Source organism: Anomaloglossus baeobatrachus, chromosome 9, assembly GCF_048569485.1.
Source record: "Anomaloglossus baeobatrachus isolate aAnoBae1 chromosome 9, aAnoBae1.hap1, whole genome shotgun sequence".
Classification (NCBI taxonomy): domain Eukaryota; kingdom Metazoa; phylum Chordata; class Amphibia; order Anura; family Aromobatidae; genus Anomaloglossus; species Anomaloglossus baeobatrachus.
Window position 1 is genome coordinate 23,606,435 of NC_134361.1, and position 22,440 is coordinate 23,628,874.

General features: G+C 47.5%; 1 protein-coding gene across 1 annotated transcript in view; it reads left to right on the top strand.

Moving 5' to 3' along the window:
- LOC142250321 (complement factor B-like) overlaps positions 1-22,440 on the top strand; it is a 49,670-nt gene that overhangs the window by 16,335 nt on the left and 10,895 nt on the right. The window contains exons 6-15 of the mRNA XM_075322464.1: positions 2,544-2,677; positions 6,881-7,019; positions 8,204-8,335; positions 9,219-9,314; positions 10,552-10,689; positions 12,340-12,443; positions 17,809-17,926; positions 18,071-18,215; positions 20,465-20,544; positions 21,732-21,835. Of these exons, the coding sequence (XP_075178579.1) occupies positions 2,544-2,677; positions 6,881-7,019; positions 8,204-8,335; positions 9,219-9,314; positions 10,552-10,689; positions 12,340-12,443; positions 17,809-17,926; positions 18,071-18,215; positions 20,465-20,544; positions 21,732-21,835 (1,190 nt within the window). The remainder of the gene's footprint in view (positions 1-2,543; positions 2,678-6,880; positions 7,020-8,203; positions 8,336-9,218; positions 9,315-10,551; positions 10,690-12,339; positions 12,444-17,808; positions 17,927-18,070; positions 18,216-20,464; positions 20,545-21,731; positions 21,836-22,440) is intronic.

Consider the following 22,440-nt stretch of genomic DNA (forward strand, 5'->3'; position numbering starts at 1 on the left):
TCCCATACACTGCATACACAAACAAGAGGGACTCCTGCTTTCCTGTCTTTACGTAGCATATATTCAGAACCAGCAGCAGCATGGAGGACAGTATACAGCAGTCCAGAACACAAATATGAAGAGCAGTTCTGCACCACTGAATGTTACCTTGCGAAATCGCACGTGCGCTAGGAGTGTAGTTCCAACATAAAATGTCTCTCGGATGCGGGGTGCCCGTCCAAAAACAGGGGATAATCCAAGCAACTCCAGAAAGGGAAACGGACCGCACTCATTCGCTGTGCCGAAATCCTTTTATTAGAACATGTGCAGATTAAAAGGCGGGAGGAGATCTAGGTGCAGGTACCTCGTAAGGTACGACGGCCGTTTCGCCTACAAATTAGGCTTCGACTGGTCCACCATTCGTGGACCAGTCGAAGCCTCATTTGTAGACGAAATGGCCGTCGTCCCTTACGAGAAACCTGCACCTAGATCTCCTCCCACCTTTTAATCTGCACATGTTCTAATAAAAGGATTTCGGCACAGCGAATGAGTGCGGTCCGTTTCCCTTTCTGGAGTTGCTTGGATTATCCCCTGTTTTTGGACGGGCACCCCGCATCCGAGAGACATTTTATGTTGGAACTACACTCCTAGCGCACGTGCGATTTCGCAAGGTAACATTCAGTGGTGCAGAACTGCTCTTCATATTTGTGTTCTGGACTGCTGTATACTGTCCTCCATGCTGCTGCTGGTTCTGAATATATGCTACGTAAAGACAGGAAAGCAGGAGTCCCTCTTGTTTGTGTATGCAGTGTATGGGAGACATCATATTAGTGGGACTCCACCCTCTAGCTCAGAGACAACTGAGTAATGATAGAGCTAGCAAAAGGGAAAACTTGTGTAAAGATTTCCTCTCTTCAGTATAAGTCCGCGCTGAGGTCCGCAAGGCATTAGGAACTGTTATACAGCCAGCACCTGTCGCGATGACATTGGGATAACGGGAAACTAGGGCTCCTAAGCTGTCCCTCAAGCTGTGGGACACTATGCTATCCCTAACCTCAGGGATACTCCTGATGGTGGAGAGGCCTGAGTCTCCTTCCTGGCCCTGCTCCAGACCAGTCCTGAGATGATTCCTCCTCCCTCTCCCCCAGGGAGGGAGGGACAGGAGTGTGATCAAACCATAGATAAAGACATATAAGGGAAAACCAAAACTCTGTCACACAGCAGGCACACACAAAGGTAAAGACAATAAGAGGATTCAGGAGGAAAAACATGAGCAGGAAGGAAAGTACAAAACAACAGGGGGGAAATCCACAACCGCATCAAGCAATGAGCAAAACTTTCACAACTTTCACCAGTAAGTCTGGGACACCACACCTCACAGACCACCATAGAATACACCATAGCTGGCATGGGTGGAAGGTTTCCACCAGCATAAATAGGAGGGGAGCAGATGTGATAGGTGTCCCCGCGACATGTGACCAAAGGAGCAAACAGACCAGCAGAGATTAACTCTTGCTAGCCTGCCTATGAATCAGCACACAGCAGGTCGATACCCGAGTCTGTCTGTGTTGATCCCAGACACCAGAGAAACCACCGGTCAGTGTCAGAATCTGCAATCTGAACATGCTAGTCAACAACGTCTGTGCAAAACTCCCTGTCTGTAACAGCTGGAGCCGATGCTAGCTACAAACACTGCTGTTTAACCATTTAGATGCCACTATAAATCACTGACAGTGGCATTTATATGGAGCAATTGCCAGGGCACACACACGACGGCTCCCATCTGCTCGTCCTTACATGTTGTCGGGGTACCGATGGGTTACCCTGGACTGCTGAATGCCCCCATGGCTGCCATCTTGGTACTCTGGTGAAGCCCTGCCACAGGCTTGGCTTCAAAGGAGACCAGCATTTATACAATATACTGCAATACCTTAGATCTTCAATATATACAACAAAGGTTTATGTCACTAAGACTAAAAAAAAGTAAAAAATGACCGTATTACATGACCTTAATCTCTCGGAAGGTTAGCATCTGGGTCAGTCAGTCAGTCTGGGTGAGTCAACTAGCTTAGCACACGACTCCAGCCACCTCTCTGAAAATGCAGATCTGTATTTGGTATCACCACGTCCATACTGTGATTTCTCAAAATATAAAGTAAACATTATAAAAAGGGGGAAAAATGCAATTAAAAAAGTCAAAGTATCTTATGTACGCCAACATAGCATCAATAAAAACCACATCTAGACATACAAAAAAAACAAGCCACACAGCTCCATCAAAGGAAAAATGAAATAGTTACATAAAAGGGAGACAAAAATGGCTCTTGGAAGAAAACGAAGGCGTAAAAACCAAAGCACATCTTGTCCTTAAAGGGATAAATATGGGTCATACTGGTTTCTATTGGCACACTGGTTGGGCGAGCCATGGAGGAGGGAGGCGCTCTACGGCAGATTAGAGGCCATATGCTGTTGTAGTTCCGGGGCCCCCGACCGCCGCTCACATTAGGACACTTATACAGGTCCTGATGCTTCTCTTAGTAGATTTTCTCTTATTCTTCACACAGAGGATGCTATTCGTAAACTAAGAGTGAAAACAGGCGGACTCATGAACATTATTATTATCCTCGACACCTCCAAAAGTGTTGGACCAAAAAACTTCGGAATCGCGAAGGACATCAGTGAAGTGTTCATAGAAAAGGTACGAAGAATATATGTAGATGAGTTATGACCGCTACCTGTAAGGAGGTTGTCCACTACTTTTACATTGATGGTCGATCCTTAGGCGGGCTTTGCACATTACGACATCGGAAGCCGATGCTGCGATGTCGAGCGCGATAGTCCCCGCCCCCGTCGCAGGTACGATATCTTGTGATAGCTGGCGTAGTGAAAATTATCGCTACGCCAGCTTCACATGCACTCACCTGCCCTGCGACCTTCGCTCTGGCCGGCGACCTGCCTCCTTCCTAAGGGGGCGGGTCGTGCGTCGTCACAGCGACGTCACACGGCAGGCGGCCAATAGCGGCGGAGGGGCGGAGATGAGCAGGATGTAAACATCCCGCCCACCTCCTTCCTTCTCATTGCAGCCGGGAGGCAGGTAGGAGATGTTCCTCGCTCCTGCGGCTTCACACACAGCGATGTGTGCTGCCGCAGGAACGAGGAACAAAATCGTACCTGTCTCTGCACCGGCATTATGGAAATGTTGGACACTACACCGATGATACGATAACGACGCTTTTGCGCTTGTTCATCGTATCAAAAAGATTTTACACACTACGACATCGCAAGTGACGCCGGATGTGCGTCACTTTCGATTTGACCACGCCGACATCGCACCTGCGATGTCGTAGTGTGCAAAGCCGCCCTTAGAATAGGTCATCAATGTTTAATCAGCCGAGGTCTGACACCCAGCACTCCTGCCGATCAGCTGTTATCAGTACCGCTGCAGCAGGTGGCTGGAAATGCTCAGTTCCAGAGCTGCCTCCGCCAATCAGCTGTTATCAGTGTCGGTGGCAGCAGGTGGCCAGAAATGCTCAGTTTCGGAGTTGCCTCCGCCAATCAGCTGTTATCGGTGTCGGTGGCAGCAGGTGGCCGGAAATGCTCAGTTCCGGAGTTGCCTCCGCCAATCAGCTGTTATCGGTGCCGGCGGCAGCAGGTGGCCAGAAATGCTCAGTTCCGGAGTTCCCTCCGCCAATCAGCTGTTATCGGTGTCGGTGGCAGCAGGTGGCCAGAAATGCTCAGTTCCGGAGTTGCCTCCGCCAATCAGCTGTTATCGGGGCCGGCGGCAGCAGATGGCTGTAAATGCTCAGTTCCGGAGCTGCCGAAGCCAATCAGCTGTTATCGGTGCCGGCGGCAGCAGGTGGCTGTAAATGCTCAGTTCCGGAGCTGCCGCAGCCAATCAGCTGTTATCGGTGCCGGCGGCAGCAGGTGGCTGTAAATGCTCAGTTCCGGAGCTGCCTCAGCCAATCAGCTGTTATCGGTGCCCTTGGCAGCACATGGCCGGAAATGCTCAGTTCCGGAGCTGCCTCCGCCAATCAGCTGTCATCGGTGCCCGCGGGAGCAGGGGGCCAGAAATGCTCAGTTCTGGAGTTGCCTCTGCCAATCAGCTGTTATCGGTGCCCGCGGGAGCAGGGGGCCAGAAATGCTCAGTTCCGGAGTTGCCTCTGCCAATCAGCTGTCATCGGTGCCCGCGGGAGCAGGGGGCCAGAAATGCTCAGTTCTGGAGCTGCCTCCGCCAATCAGCTGTCATCGGTGCCCACAGGAGCAGGGGGCCAGAAATGCTCAGTTCCAGAGCTGCTTCATCAACTGATAGTGGGGCACATTCACCACCTATTCAAATTAATAGGAGGCTGATATGCCATACCTGGTTGCAGTCGCAATCAGCAGATGGGGCAGCTCCGGAACTGAGCTGATTGGAAGGGGTGCTGGGTGTCGGACCCCGGCTGATCAGACATTGATGACCTATCCTCAGGATAGCCCATCAATGTAACAGTAGTAGACAACCCCTTTAAGCCACATGTGTAATAATGGCGTACCTTCTGCTGTCCTCAACTGTAACCATGCAATATAGTGGTGATATAAAAGTAGTGCCTTATGTTAGAACATATAATACTTCCATACAGTTATAACAATGCTATGCCGTCCTGCTACCAACATACACTGCCAAATAATACACTAGGTGGCTAATGTAAATAGAGCCATACAGTGATAAATCCAAAAGCGATTTGTACACGGTACTGAATAGGATAGGGCATAACTTATTAAGCACTGGGGGGTCTCACCACTGGAACCCCTCCTTCCGCAATCATCCTGTGGGTCTTCTTCCAAGGTTGCCATAGGTATTTCTTCTACAGCCACAGCTCCATCAGTCTCTGTGATACCAGGAATATTCCGGATGCTGATACTGCTGCTTTCAATCATTTGGCCCCTTAAAAATTACTACTACTGCTACTTGCTCATGCAGGTCTCCTGCTGCACCACGGGCTTGACCTTTGGCACAGCTGGTAACAGTCTCTTGGTGGCCATTTGGTGGCTCTATTCTAGGTTCATCCTAATCTTTCTTTGGTTGGTCACATGGCCTACCACATGGAACAGAACGGGGCTGGAACCTGCTTAATCCCTCCCAAGACTCTAATGACCATCTCCTTAAAGTTCCAGAATGATCTTTTTGGGTTTTGTAGGAACAGTCTTCTCAGCTAAGTCTTGGTGGATTCAATCCTTGCTCCTTCAACAATCTGTATACTCATGGAGGTATCTGAATTCAAAATTTCATGAGGGTCCATCTGCCGTATGGCATACAGTACTTCTTGCAAGCTAAGAGCAAAATCTCTGAGTGACTCATTAAGGGATTGTCCAGGCTTGTCGCTAAAGCCTACATTCACTTTGAATCCTTACAGAGCATAAGGTGCACACAATCAAGATTCTGGGCTGGGCTGGGCTCTGCCACACAGATCAGGGTGTCCTGCTGACGTCACTCCTGTCACAGGCGCGTAACGTGCCGTCAGGTCCCTTGATGTTCCAGCTGCTCTCTTCTGCGTTCCACCACAACCAAGTGTTGCGGCTGGCTCCTCCTAGTGAATGGAAGCGGCCATTGGTAGGGTGAAATAAGCTATCATCATGCCAGTCTTGGACCATGGCTGCCATCTTGCTACTCCTGTGAAGCCAGACCACAAAGAATTGCAAGCTCAAGTCCTCTAAGGGGATTAAAAAAATACAGTGAAAGAATAATCAAAAGCTCCTGGGAGGTTAGCTATGGGGTCAGCACATTGATAACGACAAGTCCGAGTCAATCCACTGACAAGAAATTGTAAGGATAGAGCACAGGACACCTCCACGGTGAAACTAAGGATCAACGGAAGTGAATATACGAGTTTATCCACAGATCGTTTATGTAGAATTGACGATGACCTGCTGCAGATATCATCTGATGTATGGGGACATTATATGTACAGTACAGACCAAAAGTTTGGACACACCTTCTCATCTCTAGAACAACTGTTAAGAGGATACTTTGTGCAGCAGGCCTTCATGATAAAACAGCTGCTAGGAAACCCCTTCTAAGGGCAGGCAACAAGCAGAAGAGACTTGTTTGGGCTAAAGAACACAAGGAATGGACATTAGACCAGTGGAAATCTGTGCTTTGGTCTGATGAGTCCAAATTTGAGATCTTTAGATCCAACCACCGTGTCTTTGTAGAAAAAGTGAACGGATGGACTCTACGTGGCTGGTTCCCGCCGTGAAGCATGGAGGAGGAGGTGTGATGGTGTGGGGGGGCTTTGCTGGTGACACTGTTGGGGATTTATTCAAAATTGAAGGCATACTGAACCAGCATGACTACCACCGCATCTTGCAGCGGCATGCTATTCCATCCGGTTTGTGTTTAGTTGGACCATCATTTATTTTTCAACAGGACAATGACCCCAAACACACCTCCAGGCTGTGTAAGGGCTATCTGACTAAGAAAGAGAGTGATGGGGTGCTACGCCAGATGACCTGGCCTCCACAGTCACCAGACCTGAACCCAATCGAGATGGTTTGGGGTGAGCTGGACCACAGAGTGAAGGCAAAAGGGCCAACAAGTGCTAAGCATCTCTGGGAACTCCTTCAAGACTGTTGGAAAACCATTTCCAGTGACTACCTCTTGAAGCTCATCAAGAGAATGCCAAGAGTGTGCAAAGCAGTAATCAAAGCAAAAGGTGGCTACTTTGAAGAACCTAGAATATAAGACATATTTTCAGTTGTTTCACACTTTTTTAAGTATTTCATTCCACTTGTTTTAATTCATAGTTTTGATGCCTTCAATGTGAATCTACAATTTTCAGAGTCCTGAAAATAAGGAAAACTCTTTGAATGAGAAGGTGTGTCCAAACTTTTGTTCTGTACTGTATATCATTATCTGTTGCAGATCTCCAGCTTTGATTTTAACCCTCGTTATGCTGTCATCTCGTACGCGTCATTTGCAAAACCCATTGCGTTGCTGTCTGATGATGACAGTGTGGACGCGGACGCGGTCATTGAGAAGATTAAAGCGTTTAAGTACACAGGTAACGGGGCTCACGTCACTTTCCCAATAACTTTACTAACAATGTAAGATCACATGACCAATCATAAAAGACAAGAGACAATAAATTAATTGAAGGGGTTGTCCGGTTTAGGGAACTCGTTTCCATACAAGCCATTAGCTAAAGGAGAGTGGAGACGAGATGGATAGAGCTTCTCTCGCTCTGGAGAACCTGTCCTGTCCTGCGTTACACATGGACACCGTGTGTCACACGATGTGTTGCTCTAAACTCGCCGAGTGTCATGGCGGCATCAGACGGTGTTCAGAACTCAGACTCTGAAACTCCTCACTATACTTTCTCCGGGGCTTCTGAGTTGCACAGACAGGCTCAGGCGTCGACCAGCTGTGTGCTCATTAGTGATCAGACTAGCAGGAGTTAATTTCTGCTAACCTGCTGGTTGCCTTTTTGACCACATGTTGCAGGAGACCTATCACAGGTACTCATCGCCTTTTAAGATGGATGAATTTGTCTTCCTATGCCCACTATAGCTTTCTGCTGCACTGGTTCATGTGCTGATGTTCTCCAGCCTGGTGATTTACTGCGTGGTGCTTGGCGTGCTGTGGCATTCCTCCTGTCATCTGGTTATTTCTTCCCTGCTTTAGTTTTCCTCCTTATCACTTGTTGTCTTATTAGTCTGTGTGAGCGTGCTGTGTGATAGAATTTTGGTTCACCTGTTTGTCTATCTGTTGGTATTCATACGCTCCTGTCCTGGCTTCCACCACCCCCTAGGGTAGGGAGGGGGGGATACTAGATCAAGACTGGTCAAGAGCAGGGATAGGAAGGCGGCCCAGACATCATCACCATGAGATGTATCTCTATGATCAGTGACAGCTAGGGCCCCCCTTAGCCTGAGGGCCAGTTTAGGATCTCCGTTCCCGTGTAATCCCTTGCCACCCTGCAACACTGTGTAATACTTATTTTTTTTCTGTGGTAGCGCTGCAGGGAAATTAACCACTTTCTGACAAGTTTGGCCACAAATAACCATTGATCACTGGGGATCCCAGCGCTATCAAAGAGACCTCCTCCAACAAATAGATATTTACAAGGTGGAATACCCCTTTAATAACTTCTTTAACCACCCTTACTCCTGAAGCCATGAAACTTTTAGCTTTGCATTAATCTTGTTATGAAAAGCTTGAAATTAATCTGAATTTTTATTTTTTAAGCACACGCAGATAAACAGGGAACGAATACTCGGGCGGCCCTGAATGAAACTCACAACATGTTGTCTCTGGAAAATACGAGAGATCCAAAAAAATTCCTGGAAACGAGAAATGTAATCCTGCTGATGACAGATGGCAAGTATCGGGTCACAGATTGTCCTTCAGGTCACTAATGAAAATCTTGGTCAGTGCTTCATCCTTGTCTTCTTCATATCCTAGTCAGTGCTTCAACTTTGTCCTAAAATGTTTAGCCTGGGTGGGGGTGGGGTGGGGGTTAAGCTTTGACCGTATAATAGGTCCTAAAGGTCCAGGAGAAAACCCCAGTTGGAAGCAGTTTTGGAGCCATCACTTGTATTTTCCTATACTTTGATGTAAACATAACCTTCTGGATCTTATTAATGAAATGTCTGGTGTGTGCAGTGATAACGACGAGAGCTGAGTGAATCTGACGAATTTCTAATTTGATTCAAATATTTTTTTAATAAAATGATACCCGTGCCCCTCACCTGTCCCTTCATGCAGTGGCATAGCTTGAAGCTTTAGGGCCTATTGCAAAATTTCCAATAGGACCCATCCAACCACTGGTTTTTAATGGTATTGGTATTCTCATTAGGCCAAAGACTTAATTTTTGGGCCCCTTAGGCTCAAGGACGCAACCCTGTATCTATTATAGATACGCCCCCGCCTCCACCCAACTCCCTGCCTGGTCATACATTCCTCTATTAGAAGCCTCTGGGCCTTTTCCATGTTCACATTGGTCTTTGGTGCTGATTTGGCCACGTGACATTGTAAGGCCTAAGCAGTGACTTTGCATGAGGCCTCGTCGGCAACTAGGCCCTCACGTGGTCATACCGTGGGTCGCTCTGAGTTACAAGGTCTAGTCAGTCTTGCTAAAAGCTTCAGCTATCGGAAATTTTCAGTCAGTCCTTTATCCTCACCCCATAGCCAGTGTTTTATATCACCACAAACACATTCAGTGACATATTGTCCTTCACGAGAACTGTCTTTCACCCCTTAGGAAAGCACAATATGGGAGGAGACCCTACTGTGGAGATTAAGAGGATCAGAGAAATTCTGAACATCAGGAAGGACAATAATCGGGAAGATTATCTAGGTATGGAATATATAGTGCTTGTGCCTTGTTTCAATAGACTGCGATGATAACCATTATCGAGTATGACGCTCCTACAGTTCAGCGATAATGTTGTGTAATCTGATGTCAGGGATAGCCATGGACCGAACGAGATGACAGATATGGTTCATTACCACTTCTGTCTTCTCTATCACATTCCACACAGCACTCGGCACAGATAGCGGCATCGTCACTGTATCTTTTATACCTGGAGATCACATAAGATCCAGATCATGCTGTGTGTGAGGTCTTTAGGCAACAAAGACCTTATACACCAGGGACTATTCTGTCACGATTCCTCTGTGCAGAGCATCTAGCATACTATGAGATGCTCTGCTTTGTTTACCTGGTGTACTGAGCGGTCAGTGTAGATTGACAGTGCAGGCTTCCATTCTGGTTCTGGGAGGTGCTGTGGCTCAGGTGTTCCATCTTCCCTGTAATTGCTCGGCTTCTTTACTGACGAAGCTCTCCCAGAACCCTGCCAGTCGTACATTCTGGTTTTGTGAGTGTGCTGTTAGCCTGTATTTCTGTGTTCTGATCTTTGTTGCCTGATCCCAGACTGTTGTTTGACTCCCCTCTGCCTGCTCCCTGTTTTTGTCGTGACCCACTGGTATTTTACCCTCGGACCATTACCTGACCACGTCTTAAGTTTACCCCCTGTATTCACTACGTGCCTTCCTGTATTTCTGACCCTGGATCGTGACCTGACTACTCCTCTGTTTACTCCTGGAATCCATTACGTGTCATCCTGGTACCTGACCCCAGTTTGTCTGACGACTCTCACATTCATACTACCCGTAAGTAGTGACTAGCGTCACATATTCATGTTACATCCAAAGGTCAAAAGCTGAATGACCATGACATTTAGATTACTCTGCAATAGTGAGGTCATAGCCAAAATATTCGTAAGGGAGTTTACAAATGGTTGGTGCAGCTTGCTCTTAGCCACCAGAAGAGCTACACGAACAGAAGCCGGGCTGTTATTCAGAATGGTTGACGTATCTAAAAACTTAAACCAGAATTGGTGAAACCAATGTAAACGGTGATCTCCGCCAATGGACGGGGCATGATTCAATTTTTGGTGGAACATTTGACCTCATCCTCAATGTTCGAGGAGGATATGATGATATTTTACATTATATTAATGTAATTTAAATTCTCAGTGCTCCTCAAGATTTTACACAATCCCTCGCTTTAATTACTTTTCTCCCATTTATAGACGTTTATGTCTTCGGCCTGGGAAGTGACATAAGTGAAGAAGAAATCAATGACATCGCATCCAAGAAAGATAATGAGAAGCATGTCTTCAGGATGGAAAATATACTTGATATGAAGAAGGCCTTTGAAATAATGTTGGGTGAGAACATTTACATTTCCTTCTTCTTACTTCTATGCAATGATGCCATTGTTTATGTCGGTATTAAGACCAGACAAAAGGCAGAAATAGGCTGCCAAAATGGTAACAGGAAACTATATTCATGGCTGTTTTGAAGGAGTTTGTGGTCCTATACTTAATAATAATATTAAATTACTGATATAGTAATATAGCCTTTTACCTCATGTGCAGGGCATTGCAGCTTAGGTATCCATGGTTATGAGCACGAGCAACTATCTAACTGTCACTATATGAGTGGTCGTAATCGAGCACCCCACGGGGCCTGGGGGGATACTCATCACCGGGCTGGTGAAGGGTCAGGTGATGTGACAGGTGGCCTGCCCGGTTTCACGACCCCGAGATGTCCACGGAAGCGATGGATGGATGGGATGATGGTGGGGAGAGGATGAGTGTGATTGTCTCGTGACGCCTCCTGCGGGACGTGGCCAGGGATTAGCCGTTGCTGCTGTCGCTGTCCTCCGGGGCGGATGGTTGTAGCAGCAAGGATGGTTCTGCTGCCCACAGGTGAAGTGGGCCTCGGGGAGGATGATGAGGGGAGTAGTAATGGGCGTTGGCGCCGAAGCGTGGGGTGCCGGCAAGGACAGACTAACACAGTCTCTGCGGTTCAAGGTTTCTTTACTCACAGTCCGGTTGCTGCCCCTGGAGTACCGGTCACCGCTGTGCTGGGCCCCAGTCGATCCCGAGCAATTTGAGGTCACCACTGGTGTTCCCACTCTGGTTCCTTTCTGGTCGGGGTCCCTCTAATCCCGGTATGTAAAATGTGGAACGGGCTGCAGGTGTTTCCTGCACTCTCCGCAGACCCTGGAATCCTGTGTAGCTGTGGAGAACCCGTGCTGAGATACCTGCGGCAAGCCGTGGGTCCTATGGCGCTCCCAGAAGTGTGAGGTAGAAAGAATATGCCTGGACCGAAGTCCCGACTGTGTCCCTCACCACAAGCTGTGCCCAGGGATGACTGGCTATGTGTGAAGATGCTCCATCCCTTTTCCTCAAGTGGTGCGCGCCCCCCAGGTGGCTGTCCTAGTGACCGGGAAAGTCCCATGCCTCGTGATGGCCACCCCCGTCTACCCTAGTCCAGCCTCCCAGTGGGAAAGCACCTAACTGTGTGTGGTGTGTGAATGTGAGAAACACCAGTGATTAACCTCTTCCTTACCTTAAGTGAGATGCAATACCCTGTGGCGACTGAAGCCTCAGGGTCGCCACAGTAATCATGGATACATAAGCTGCAATGCCCTGCACATGAGGTAAGAGATCATGGCTATATCAGGAGAACTATACTACATTTCTAATTGGAGGTATTTGCTAATATTATTATTACAGAATTGACCTGGCATCTTCAAAAACGCAGCCAACAAAAGATGGCCAGTGTGGACAGCAAAATAGAAATCTCATAGACTTTGCTGGGGGTAGAAAATGCATGCATTTAGGTGTATCTTTGTGACCTAAAAAATGCACCAAAAGCGCAGTAAAAGATGTAGTGTGTGAACATAGTCTTATATGCACCCATGATAAGGGTCAGGTGTGGTCTAGAACTCAAAGGCTTCCACCATATTTTTTTCTGACAACTACCACTATCTTTTCTTAATGTAACTTCTTCTTACACCTTACTTTTAGATGATACAGAAGTTCTTCAGATGTGTGGACTTTCCAAAGAACGACTTGCAGATTATGAAGACATAGAACAAGTGTTTCCCTGGATTGCTAAAATCACCATCACAGTAAGTCACCAGTTTCTCTGGCAGCCTTCAAGGGGTGTTCTCAAGTTCTTAAATTGCTTTAATTAGTTAGACTGAATGAAAATAAATAAGTTTACAATTGCTTTGCTCTTTCTATCCGCTTCCATTCTCCTGAAATTAGAGATTTTATCTTTTATAGTGTAGAGCTGGTTTCCATGGAGCCCTGTCAATAGTGCCTTGCCAAGAGTGCACATTAGTTACATTCCAGGACAGGGTTCCACTCTTAACATCCCAGCCACCACTCTCCAGCCCTTTGGTTTCTATACAGAAGTTAGCAGCTCACCTCCCTCATCTTCTCTCATATTCTGAAGAGATGCAGTTATAAATCACCAGCCTGTAGCTTTCAGAGCAGGTCTGCTAATTATGGCTCTCTACTTTCTTAGTCTAGAGCTGTGTGTTGTGATCAAATAACTCGTTATTTCCATGTGTAAATACAAGTATAACAGTGCAGACTCAGAACAAACCACTCATAGTTGAATGTGTAAACAGCAAAACTTGTACAGGGCTTTAAGGTTCTACGAATACTAAAGTCCTATTCACCAAAGCTGTCAATCAAAGAGGAGAGCCCGCCCTGCCAGAAACCAGGAAGTAAGGAGACTGCTTTGCTCTGAACTTGTCACATGGAGTTTTCACAAACTTCACTGACTGTCATGGTGGCATTGGACTCTTTAGATTGCAGATTCTGACACTCCGCCCGATGTTTTTTCTGGTGTCTGGGATCAACACTAGCAAACTCAGTCGCTGACCTGCTGTGTGTGTGACGCCCCTGGACTAATCAGGTCATCACAGGGTACTGCACGATCTTTATCTCCCAGTGCAGGACTCAAACCCCCATGGTTCTGGGTTCCCAGCTTGTAGCGCTGCTTCCATCAGCATACACAAATCCTAAGTGACACCTTGCACCACACCCTGTCAGGCACACCAGTGGGCTGCTAAGCTGGAATAGGGCCGTCCACCTAGAGGTCAGGCAGGGAGGTGGGAGGTGACAAGTGAGTTGAGTGGTAGCCCTCGAGCAGTGAGGAGCTCGGGGAAGCTGGGAGTTGGAGATGCCAGGGGAGAAGTAACTAGGTTGCAGACAGTGGTCTGGACCTGGAGGAGTCGGAAACCCGGTCACGGGAGATTGGGACTGGGTGCTTGGCTAGTCTTGGAGGATAGCCAGCAGCCGCAGTTCAATAGCCGGGCTGGGACCGAAGGCATGTCTGGGTACATGGACCCTAGGTCGGGGATAAGCTTCAAGCAGCCTGGCAATTAACCTGCGGAGGGCAGGACCTTTATAGACTGTCCCCACGAATCTCAGAGATCGGGGGCACTAGCGCAAAGAGGGGAATAGGGCTTTCCAAGCAAAGCAGCCCACTGAAATCCCAAGCGTGAGCTCCTGAGAGCAAGCTCCTCTTGCTACCCATAGCAGGGAGCGGGGCCCGGACAGCGCTAAGCTTAAGGGCCATTTGGACACTACAAAATAACTGTGCCCGGAGGAAGGACCTGCACCACCAGGCAGTGCTGCAGGAACGGAACCCGGACGAGCTCCCCAAGAGGGCAGCGGCACCCAGAGACTTGGTTTACTACGTTGTCTGTGTCAGCTTTTTTCCTGAGTGAGTACGTGATTAGCCCCTGCTACCAGCAAGCCTGCACTTCCCCCTGCATCCCACCACCCAGAGTCCCAGGGCCTTCCCTACCCATGAAAGGTAACATCATCTGGCTGCTCCACTCCATCACCCCGGATACTCCCAACGGGAGCGGCGGTACTCTCCGTTACCGCACACCACAGATGGCGTCATGAACTATATCTCCCCTGTAAATAGCCCCTTCTTCATTTGAGTGTGGCCCCTAGCTCCCGGGTCCGGAGACCCTCAAGCCACAAGTAATCACCCCCGGACCCGAGCGGTTCGACCGCTGCAGGGGCAGCCCATGTGCTGATTCATGGGCAGGCTAGCAGAACTTAATCTCTGCTGGTCTGCTTGTTCCTTTAATCCCATATTGTGTGGAGACCTATCACATTTGCTCCCCTCCTATTTATGCTGGTGGAATCCTTCTACCCATGCAGGCTATAGCGTATTCTATGTTGGTCTGTGAAGTGTGGTGTCCCAGACTGTCTGGTGAAAGTTGTTCTTTAGTTGTGCCTATTGCTTGGAGTGGTTGTGGAGTTTACCTCTGTTGTTTTGTACTCCCCCCGTCTCTTGTTTTCCTCCTGAATCTCTTATTGTCTTTACCTGTGCATACGGTGTGACAGAGTTTTGGTGTTTTCCTTGTCTGTCTTAATATGTGGTTTCAACACACTCCTGTGCCATCCCTCCCTGGGGGAGAGGTAGGAGAAATCAGATCAGGACTGGTCAGGAGCAGGGCCAGGAAGGAGACTCAGGCTTCTCCACTATTTTGAGTATCCCTGAGATTAGGGCTATCATAGGACCCTCTTGAGGGAAAGCTTAGCAGCCCTGGTTACTCGCTATCCCAAAGTCATTGTGAGAGAACTGCCTAAGAGACAACTTGAGAATACCCCTTTAACTTCCCAATTCACAAAAAAGGATCAGAAACAGTCTGCAAAATAAATAATCTTTATTCTAATATATATTAACATTAAAAGGTGAGGTGTAATAACAGAAAAGGTACACTAGGTGGCATACCAGAGCAGCAGAAAGCTATATAAGTGCCGGTTACAGAAAAGCCTACAGAAAAAGCCAAACACAAGTACTGGAGTGAATACCACATAGGTATATTAAAGCATAATAGCATATAAGTCACTGTGACAAAAAGTGGAACAGTGTGGCAGGCATAAAATAGTACAAACAGCACTTACTTACTGGTGGAATGGCGCCAAGTCCCATCCAACGCGCGTTTCAGCGATAGCCTTCAGCAGGGGGTGGCGTGGTGACATAGCGGCAAGGTGATTGATTAAATATAGAGTCCCAGCCAATTGTTGATCATGTACGGCGCATGCGCCGTGCAACTCGGTGCAGAGCGCGGACAGGAAGGTGCATCATCGTCACATGAATATATGAGGCCGTCCCAGCGTGAGTCACAACATCACGTGACAGCCAGTCACGTGATACGATGACGCCGGCGGGAGGAGCTCAAGATCCGGCCGATACAGATACGCCTACTGAACGCGCGCTGCCCGGAGACAGCGCATGTGCACTAATCCATGGCACCAGAGAGAGAAAATATATAGCGCAAATCGGTCTTCCACAGATCATAACTTACGGTATGTTATAAAATAGTATGGATATTAATTTGTGTACCATATACAATCGCATATAGATTAAGAAGAGTCATCCTAATAAATCAACACAGTACATATACAGAATTAAATATGTAGACATAAAAAAATATATATAAATAAATTTAATTCATACATAAATTTTGACTAAATATTTATAAAATAATAATAATCTTTATTTCTATTATTATTATTTTATAAATATTTAGTCAAAATTTATGTATGAATTCAATTTATTTATATATATTTTTTTATGTCTACATATTTAAAAATCACTTATTCGTTATATATAAAAATGTATGCAAAAATATGTGAAATATTAAACTCACAAAGTGTATATCTTGATGTGTAAAAAGATAATAATAAAAACAGTGAGAGACATATTTTGAGTAAATAATTATAAAAGACATATATTCATTATATATAAAAACGTATGAGAAATGTAAAAGTGTCAATGTGTATAGTGATATATAAAAAAATAATAAAAAAAAACAGTGAAAGGCATATGTAAAAATACATGTGTGACGCCCCTGGACTATCAGGTCGTCACTGGGTATTGCACAATCTGCCCTCCCGTGCAGCATCCACCTACTTCTTGGTTATGGGTCCCCAACTACATGGTGTTGCCGACAACAGCTAATCAAATCCTAGATACACCCTGCACCAGACCCACCAGTGGACGGCTTGAGTGGAATAGAGTCGCCCACCTGGGGGTTGGGAAGGGGAGGTGAGGAGTGTATAAGAGAGTCTAGTCTGAGTAGAGAAAGATAGAGGAGGTCGGGAGCGGGGCTCCTGGGAAGTGATTTAGGTTGCAGATGGTGGTCTGGGCCTGCAGGAGTCGGACCCCCGGTCGCAGGGGATCGTGGCAAGGGTCACAGATCTGTTGAGAAGGACAGCCGGCAGCCTTGCACCATCACTGGTCCGGGACAAAGGCACGACGGGGTACGTGGACCCTAGGACGGGGAGTAGCTTCAGGCAACCCGATAATTTACCCGTGGAGAACGGAGCCTTCAAGATTCGTTCCCAACCGCTCCAGAATTGGGGCGCTAGCGCAACGACGGGGATAGGACTTTCCACCCAAAATGGTCCAGAAAATACCAAGCGTGTACCCTGAGAGCAAACTCCCACACTTAGCCATAGTGGGGAGCGGGACCTGGAAAGTTTCACACTATCGGGACCACCAGAGAAGTAAACTTAGTGCCAGGAGGCAGGTCACGGATTATCAGGCAGCACCATTGGGGACGGGACCCGAACTAGCTCCCCTCAGCGGCAGCGGTGTCCAGAGACTTGGTTTACCAGTTGTCGGTGTCAGCTTAATGGACTGAGTGAGTACCAAAATGACCCCCTGCATCCAACAGCATCCCCCCCCTCCATCAGCGAGTTCCAGGGTATTCCCCCCTACCCGTGGAGGGGTCTAACACCTGGCTGCCCCATTCCATCACCCCCCGGGTACTCCCAACTGCAGCGGTGGTACTCCTAATTACCACAAACCACAGGTGGCATCACGAACTCCAGACTGTCCCTTGTACATAACCCCCTTGAATTTGAGTGGCCGCACGACCCCCAGGTCCGGAGACCCTCGAGCCACTGAGAACCCGGATCCGAGCAGCTCGGCTGCTGGCACGGGGGAGGCACACATGTGCGAGTGAATGTGAAGAAATGAATGTGTGAAGATGTATGTAGTGACTTTTGGTGTATATATATATACCCTTTAACTTCCCGTTTAGGTGCATGTCTACACTGTTCAGCTACTCACCATTTTCCTAGTTTGGCTTGTTGTGGGTGTTGTAGCTCGTCTCAAAAGTCTGCAGATAAATCTAGATAACCAGTGTCTGGAGGCTGCCAGAAAGCCATATTCTGATAATGGAAAATAGCTGGAGAAAACACTTGAAGGAAACTGTATTAAGAACATCCAGGCTTATTCTTAAGTTTATTGCCGTAAGATAAGCCCAATTTATGAAAAGGTGCACAGCTTTGATACATTTTGAGGATCTTGGGCGTTCAGGTCAAAAAAATGAAATCTACTCTAACTACGAGCAAGCGTGGATTTGTGTTAGAATTTGTCACACTTTCTGTCTTTTCTGTCTACTTGAAATCAGATTTTGTTAATTTCCTCTTTTTTATTATTTTAAGCGTCCGGGTTCTGAAGAGAAATGTAAAGGATCCATTGTGAGCAAATCTTTTGTCCTAACGGCTGCTCACTGCTTCCATCTCGATGAATTACTCCATACGATCAATGTCAGAGTTGGAGGTAAGTTCTCCCATCAATTTTACCGGAGCTCCAGCTTTCGTCCTACCAAAACCTAAAATGCGGCCTCTAGCGGAGACTTGAGGACCTCGGAGCCGATTCTACAAATGTGAGGACTATGTATATTTCTGCTTTCATCTGTTGTAGATAAGGTATTCAGAGTGAAGAACCTCTACCGTCATAGTGACTACAACCCACTTGGCAAAACAGACAAGGGCGTGGAGAAATCCTATGATTACGATATGGCTCTCATTGAACTTGCTCAGACACTGGAGTTTTCCAGTAAAATCAGGTAAAATAAGTAAATATTTGGTTCAATTGAAAGTGAACATGTTAAGTGTCGCGGCGGCGGGGCGTTGCGCTCGCCAACACTCGGGTCCGGCGCTGCTGCTGCTGCTCGGTGGCTCGAGCGGTGGGCCGCAGCCGGGGACTCGAGCGGCGCTCCTCACCCGTGAGTGAAAAGGGGATTGGTTGTTTGGGGATTTAGTCCGTGACGCCACCCACGGGTTGTGGTGAAGATGGGCACCACCGCTGCTGGTGACGGGGATCCCGGGAGCGATGGTAGGGAGCAGCTGGGATGTTGTTTTCCCCCTCCGTGGGTAGGGGTCGGTGGTCCCGGGGCCCGGTGGTGTGACGGGGCAGGGTTGGTGAGGTGCAGGGTTGCAGGGACAGCGCGGCGCGGTGCCGGATGGCACTGGTGTACTCACTCAGCAACAGATGCACAAAGTCTCCGGTAAACCAAACGGCTGGATGGATGGGTCCCGCAGCCGGCTGCAGTGTCTCTCCCCGGACAGGTAATGGTGGCTGTCTTTCCCTGCACCTTTGTGTACTGTCTTGACTACGATGGGTTCCCAACGGTAGTCTGCTCCCCGGTGTATGGATGCCGGAGGAGCCCATTTTGCCCGCAGGTGCTGGCCCTTGGGTCTCTAGCCTGTGGCGGTGGCTGTATACCCTCACGGTGCGGACGGTTGCCTTCTGACGGGACTTGGGTAGTTAGGAAACCCCTGAGGTTCCTGTCACACTCGGATTTGACTGTTGACAGCGACTCCAAGCCTAGTCAGGGTCCGATGGCCCTGCCTGTGTGTGCTAGCTTCACTTCGCTCCCCGGTAGGTACTGGCGGGCCACCACCCGACCCTGGTCCTACGGTTCCACGTTGATCCACCACTCCAGCAGATGGCCACCACCGTCTGCCAACCTTGCTGTCAGTGCCTGGGCCACAAACCCAGACACACTCCACTTCACTCCTCTCACTTCAACCTCCTGTACTGATCTGTCACTTTTCCCGCCTCCAGGCCTGTGAACTCCTCGGTGGGTGGGGCCAACCGCCTGACTCCGCCCCACCTGGTGTGGACATCAGACCCTGGAGGAAGGCAACAAGGATTTTGTGTTTGGCTAATGTAACTGCCTAGGGTAGTGGGGGTGTGTGTGTGTTACCTGTGACGACCTGGCTAGTCCAGGGCGCCACAAATGCAAATCTCCTTCTTCCTTTTTGAATCCCTGGAACTTGATAGTTCATGACCACCAGACCAAAGCCATGCGAATCTCCTCCTACCTTCTTGAATCCCCGATACTTGATAGTTCATGACCACCAGACCAGAGCCATGGGAATCTCCTTCTACCTTCTTGAATCCCCGGTACTTGATAGTTCATGACCACTAAACCAGAGCTGTGCGAATCTCCTCCTACCTTCTTGAATCCCTGGGACCTGATAGTTCATAACCACCAGACAAGAGCCATGTGAATCTCCTCCTACCTTTTTGAATCCCTGGAACTTGATAGTTCATGACCACCAGACCAGAGCCATGTGAACCTCCTCCTACCTTCTTGAATCCCCAGGACTTGATAGGTCATGACCACCAGACCAGAGCCATGCGAACCTCCTCCTACCTTCTTGAATCCCCAAGACCTGATAGTTCATGACGACAAGACCAGAGCTGTGCGAATCTCCTCCTACCTTCTTGAATCCCTGGGACCTGATAGTTCATAACCACCAGACCAGAGCCATGCAAATCTCCTCCTTCCTTTTTGAATCCCTGGGACTTGATAGTTCATGACCACCAGACCAGAGGCATGTGAACCTCCTCCTACTTTCTTGAATCCCCAGGACCTCTTCTGATCAGTAGGCCAGGCAGGTTATCATTGTTGCAGCATGGTGCTTGCATGAAAGCGAGTCGAGTGCTAAAACAACAAATGTCCGATTAAAACTGGCAGCGTCAATAAGCTGCTGGAAAGCCAAAGTCATATAACGCTGCAAAGGTGCATCCAAACAATGTCAATAAGCTTCCAGAAAGCCATATCTTCTTATTGTAAGATCAGTGTATACTGGATGGGTCTTAACCATTGTATTTTGTTGCATCTATTGCCTAAAAGAGTGAAATAGTAGGTTGTCCTACCGTATGCTAAGACTTCCATGGGGGCTATTTTTCTGGTAAAAACTTAAGAATTTAGACCTTTCTTGTTGGAATTAGAGTCTATTCGGAGACAGTGGAAATTAACGTTTTTACCTAGGCCTCAGGAATAACTCCGCTCTCTTCCCGCAGACCGATCTGCCTTCCATGTACAACGGGGGCAACCTGGGCTTTAAAGCTACGAGGGAAATCTGTAACGTGCAGCGACCATGGTGAGTGTTGGAAAGAGGGATTTGGTGTGATGGTTTTATGTACTTCGAACTGCAAACTTGAATATATATATATTTCTATTTATACAGTATCTATATAGTACAGACCAAAAGTTTGGACACACCTTCTCATTCAAAGAGTTTCCTTTATTTTCAGGACTCTAAAAATTGTAGATTCACATTGAAGACATCAAAACTATGAATGAAAACATGTGGAATGAAATACTTAAAGTGAGAAACAACTGAAAATATGTCTTATATTCTAGGTTCTTCAAAGTAGCCACCTTTTGCTTTGATTACTGCTTTGCACACTCTTGGCATTCTCTTGGTGACCTTCAAGAGGTAGTTCCCGGAAATGGTCTTCCAACAGTCTTGAAGGAGTTCCCTTTTGCCTTCACTCTGCGGTCCAGCTCACCCCAAACCATCTTGATTGGGTTCAGGTCTGGTGACTGTGGAGGCCAGGTCATCTGGCGTAGCACCCATCACTCTCCTTCTTAGTCAACCAGCCCTTACACAGCCTGGAGGTGTGTTTGGGGTCATTGTCCTGTTGAAAAATAAATGATGGTCCAACTACACGCAAACCGGATGGAATAGCACACCACTGCAAGATGCTGTGGTAGCCATGCTGGTTCTGTATGCCTTCAATTTTGAATAAATCCCCAACAGTGTCAGCAGCAAAGCACCCCCACACCATCCCACCTCCTCCTCCATGCTTCACGGTGGGAACCAGCCATGCAGAGTCCATCCGTTCACCTTTTCTACAAAGACACGGTGGTTGGATCCAAAGATCTCAAATTTGGACTCATCAGACCAAAGCACAGATTTCCACTGGTCTAATGTCCATTCCTTCTGTTCTTTAGCCCAAACAAGTCTCTTCTGCTTGTTGCCTGTCCTTAGCAGGGGTTTCCTAGCAGCTATTTTATCATGAAGGCCTGCTGCACAAAGTCTCCTCTTAACAGTTGTTCTAGAGATGAGAAGGTGTGTCCAAACTTTTGGTCTGTACTGTATATATATTTCTTTTTTTTTACTTATTTCAGAATATGACTTTATGGGGATTGTAGATTATTCTTTATGGTACAGAGCTCCAAATCCTCAGCTGTCCCCCACCTATCCAGCCTTCAGCTCCATTTCCAGTCATTTGAGACATGACAAATATAAAATATTTTAAACCAATATTAATTTTTTCGCAGAGAAGATACTACTCACGGATGAATTGGTGAAGGCCATGTTTGTTGCAGAGGAAACTGATAAGGCGCTGGAGCGGAAGGATGTGATCATAAAGCGCGAGAGTAAGGTAATGAAAGAACGACTTATCAGGCGGACTAAATGCCTAACTGTCACGATGTCACCAACCAAGGTGTCCTAGGGAGGCAGCGAGTGACAGCTCAGCTGTCCTAAAGAATCAGGGGCGTGCAGGGCTGTCAGTATTGTGAGGGACAGTCCGGCTGCCCAATCTGGCCAGGTCTGTTGCGTTTCCTCCCATCTGACAACGGTCAGACCATTGCCAGTCGTAGCTTTGCTCGGTGGTGTGTACCTAGTGCTTACTGTTCTGCTATTCTGATATTTGTTGCCTGACCTCGGACTTTGCCTTTGACTATTCATTTTGTATTGGTCCTTTGCCTTTGATGTATTCTTACCTTTGCTGCCTGATCTTAGACGTTGCCCTCTGGCTGTTCTTTTGTCTTACCCTTCATGTTCTCCTGGTATTTGACTCCTTGACTCTCTTGTCCCATGATTTATCCATGAGACGTGATCAGTGTCACAATAATGCTACCACAGCTTTTGGTTCAGAAGAATCTTCATATATATGTATGTTGCCCTGTGAGACTAGTCTTGAAGTGAATGTCTACTATTTTGTATGTTTTTTTATATCATAAAAAGTCCACCCTGTCTATATGA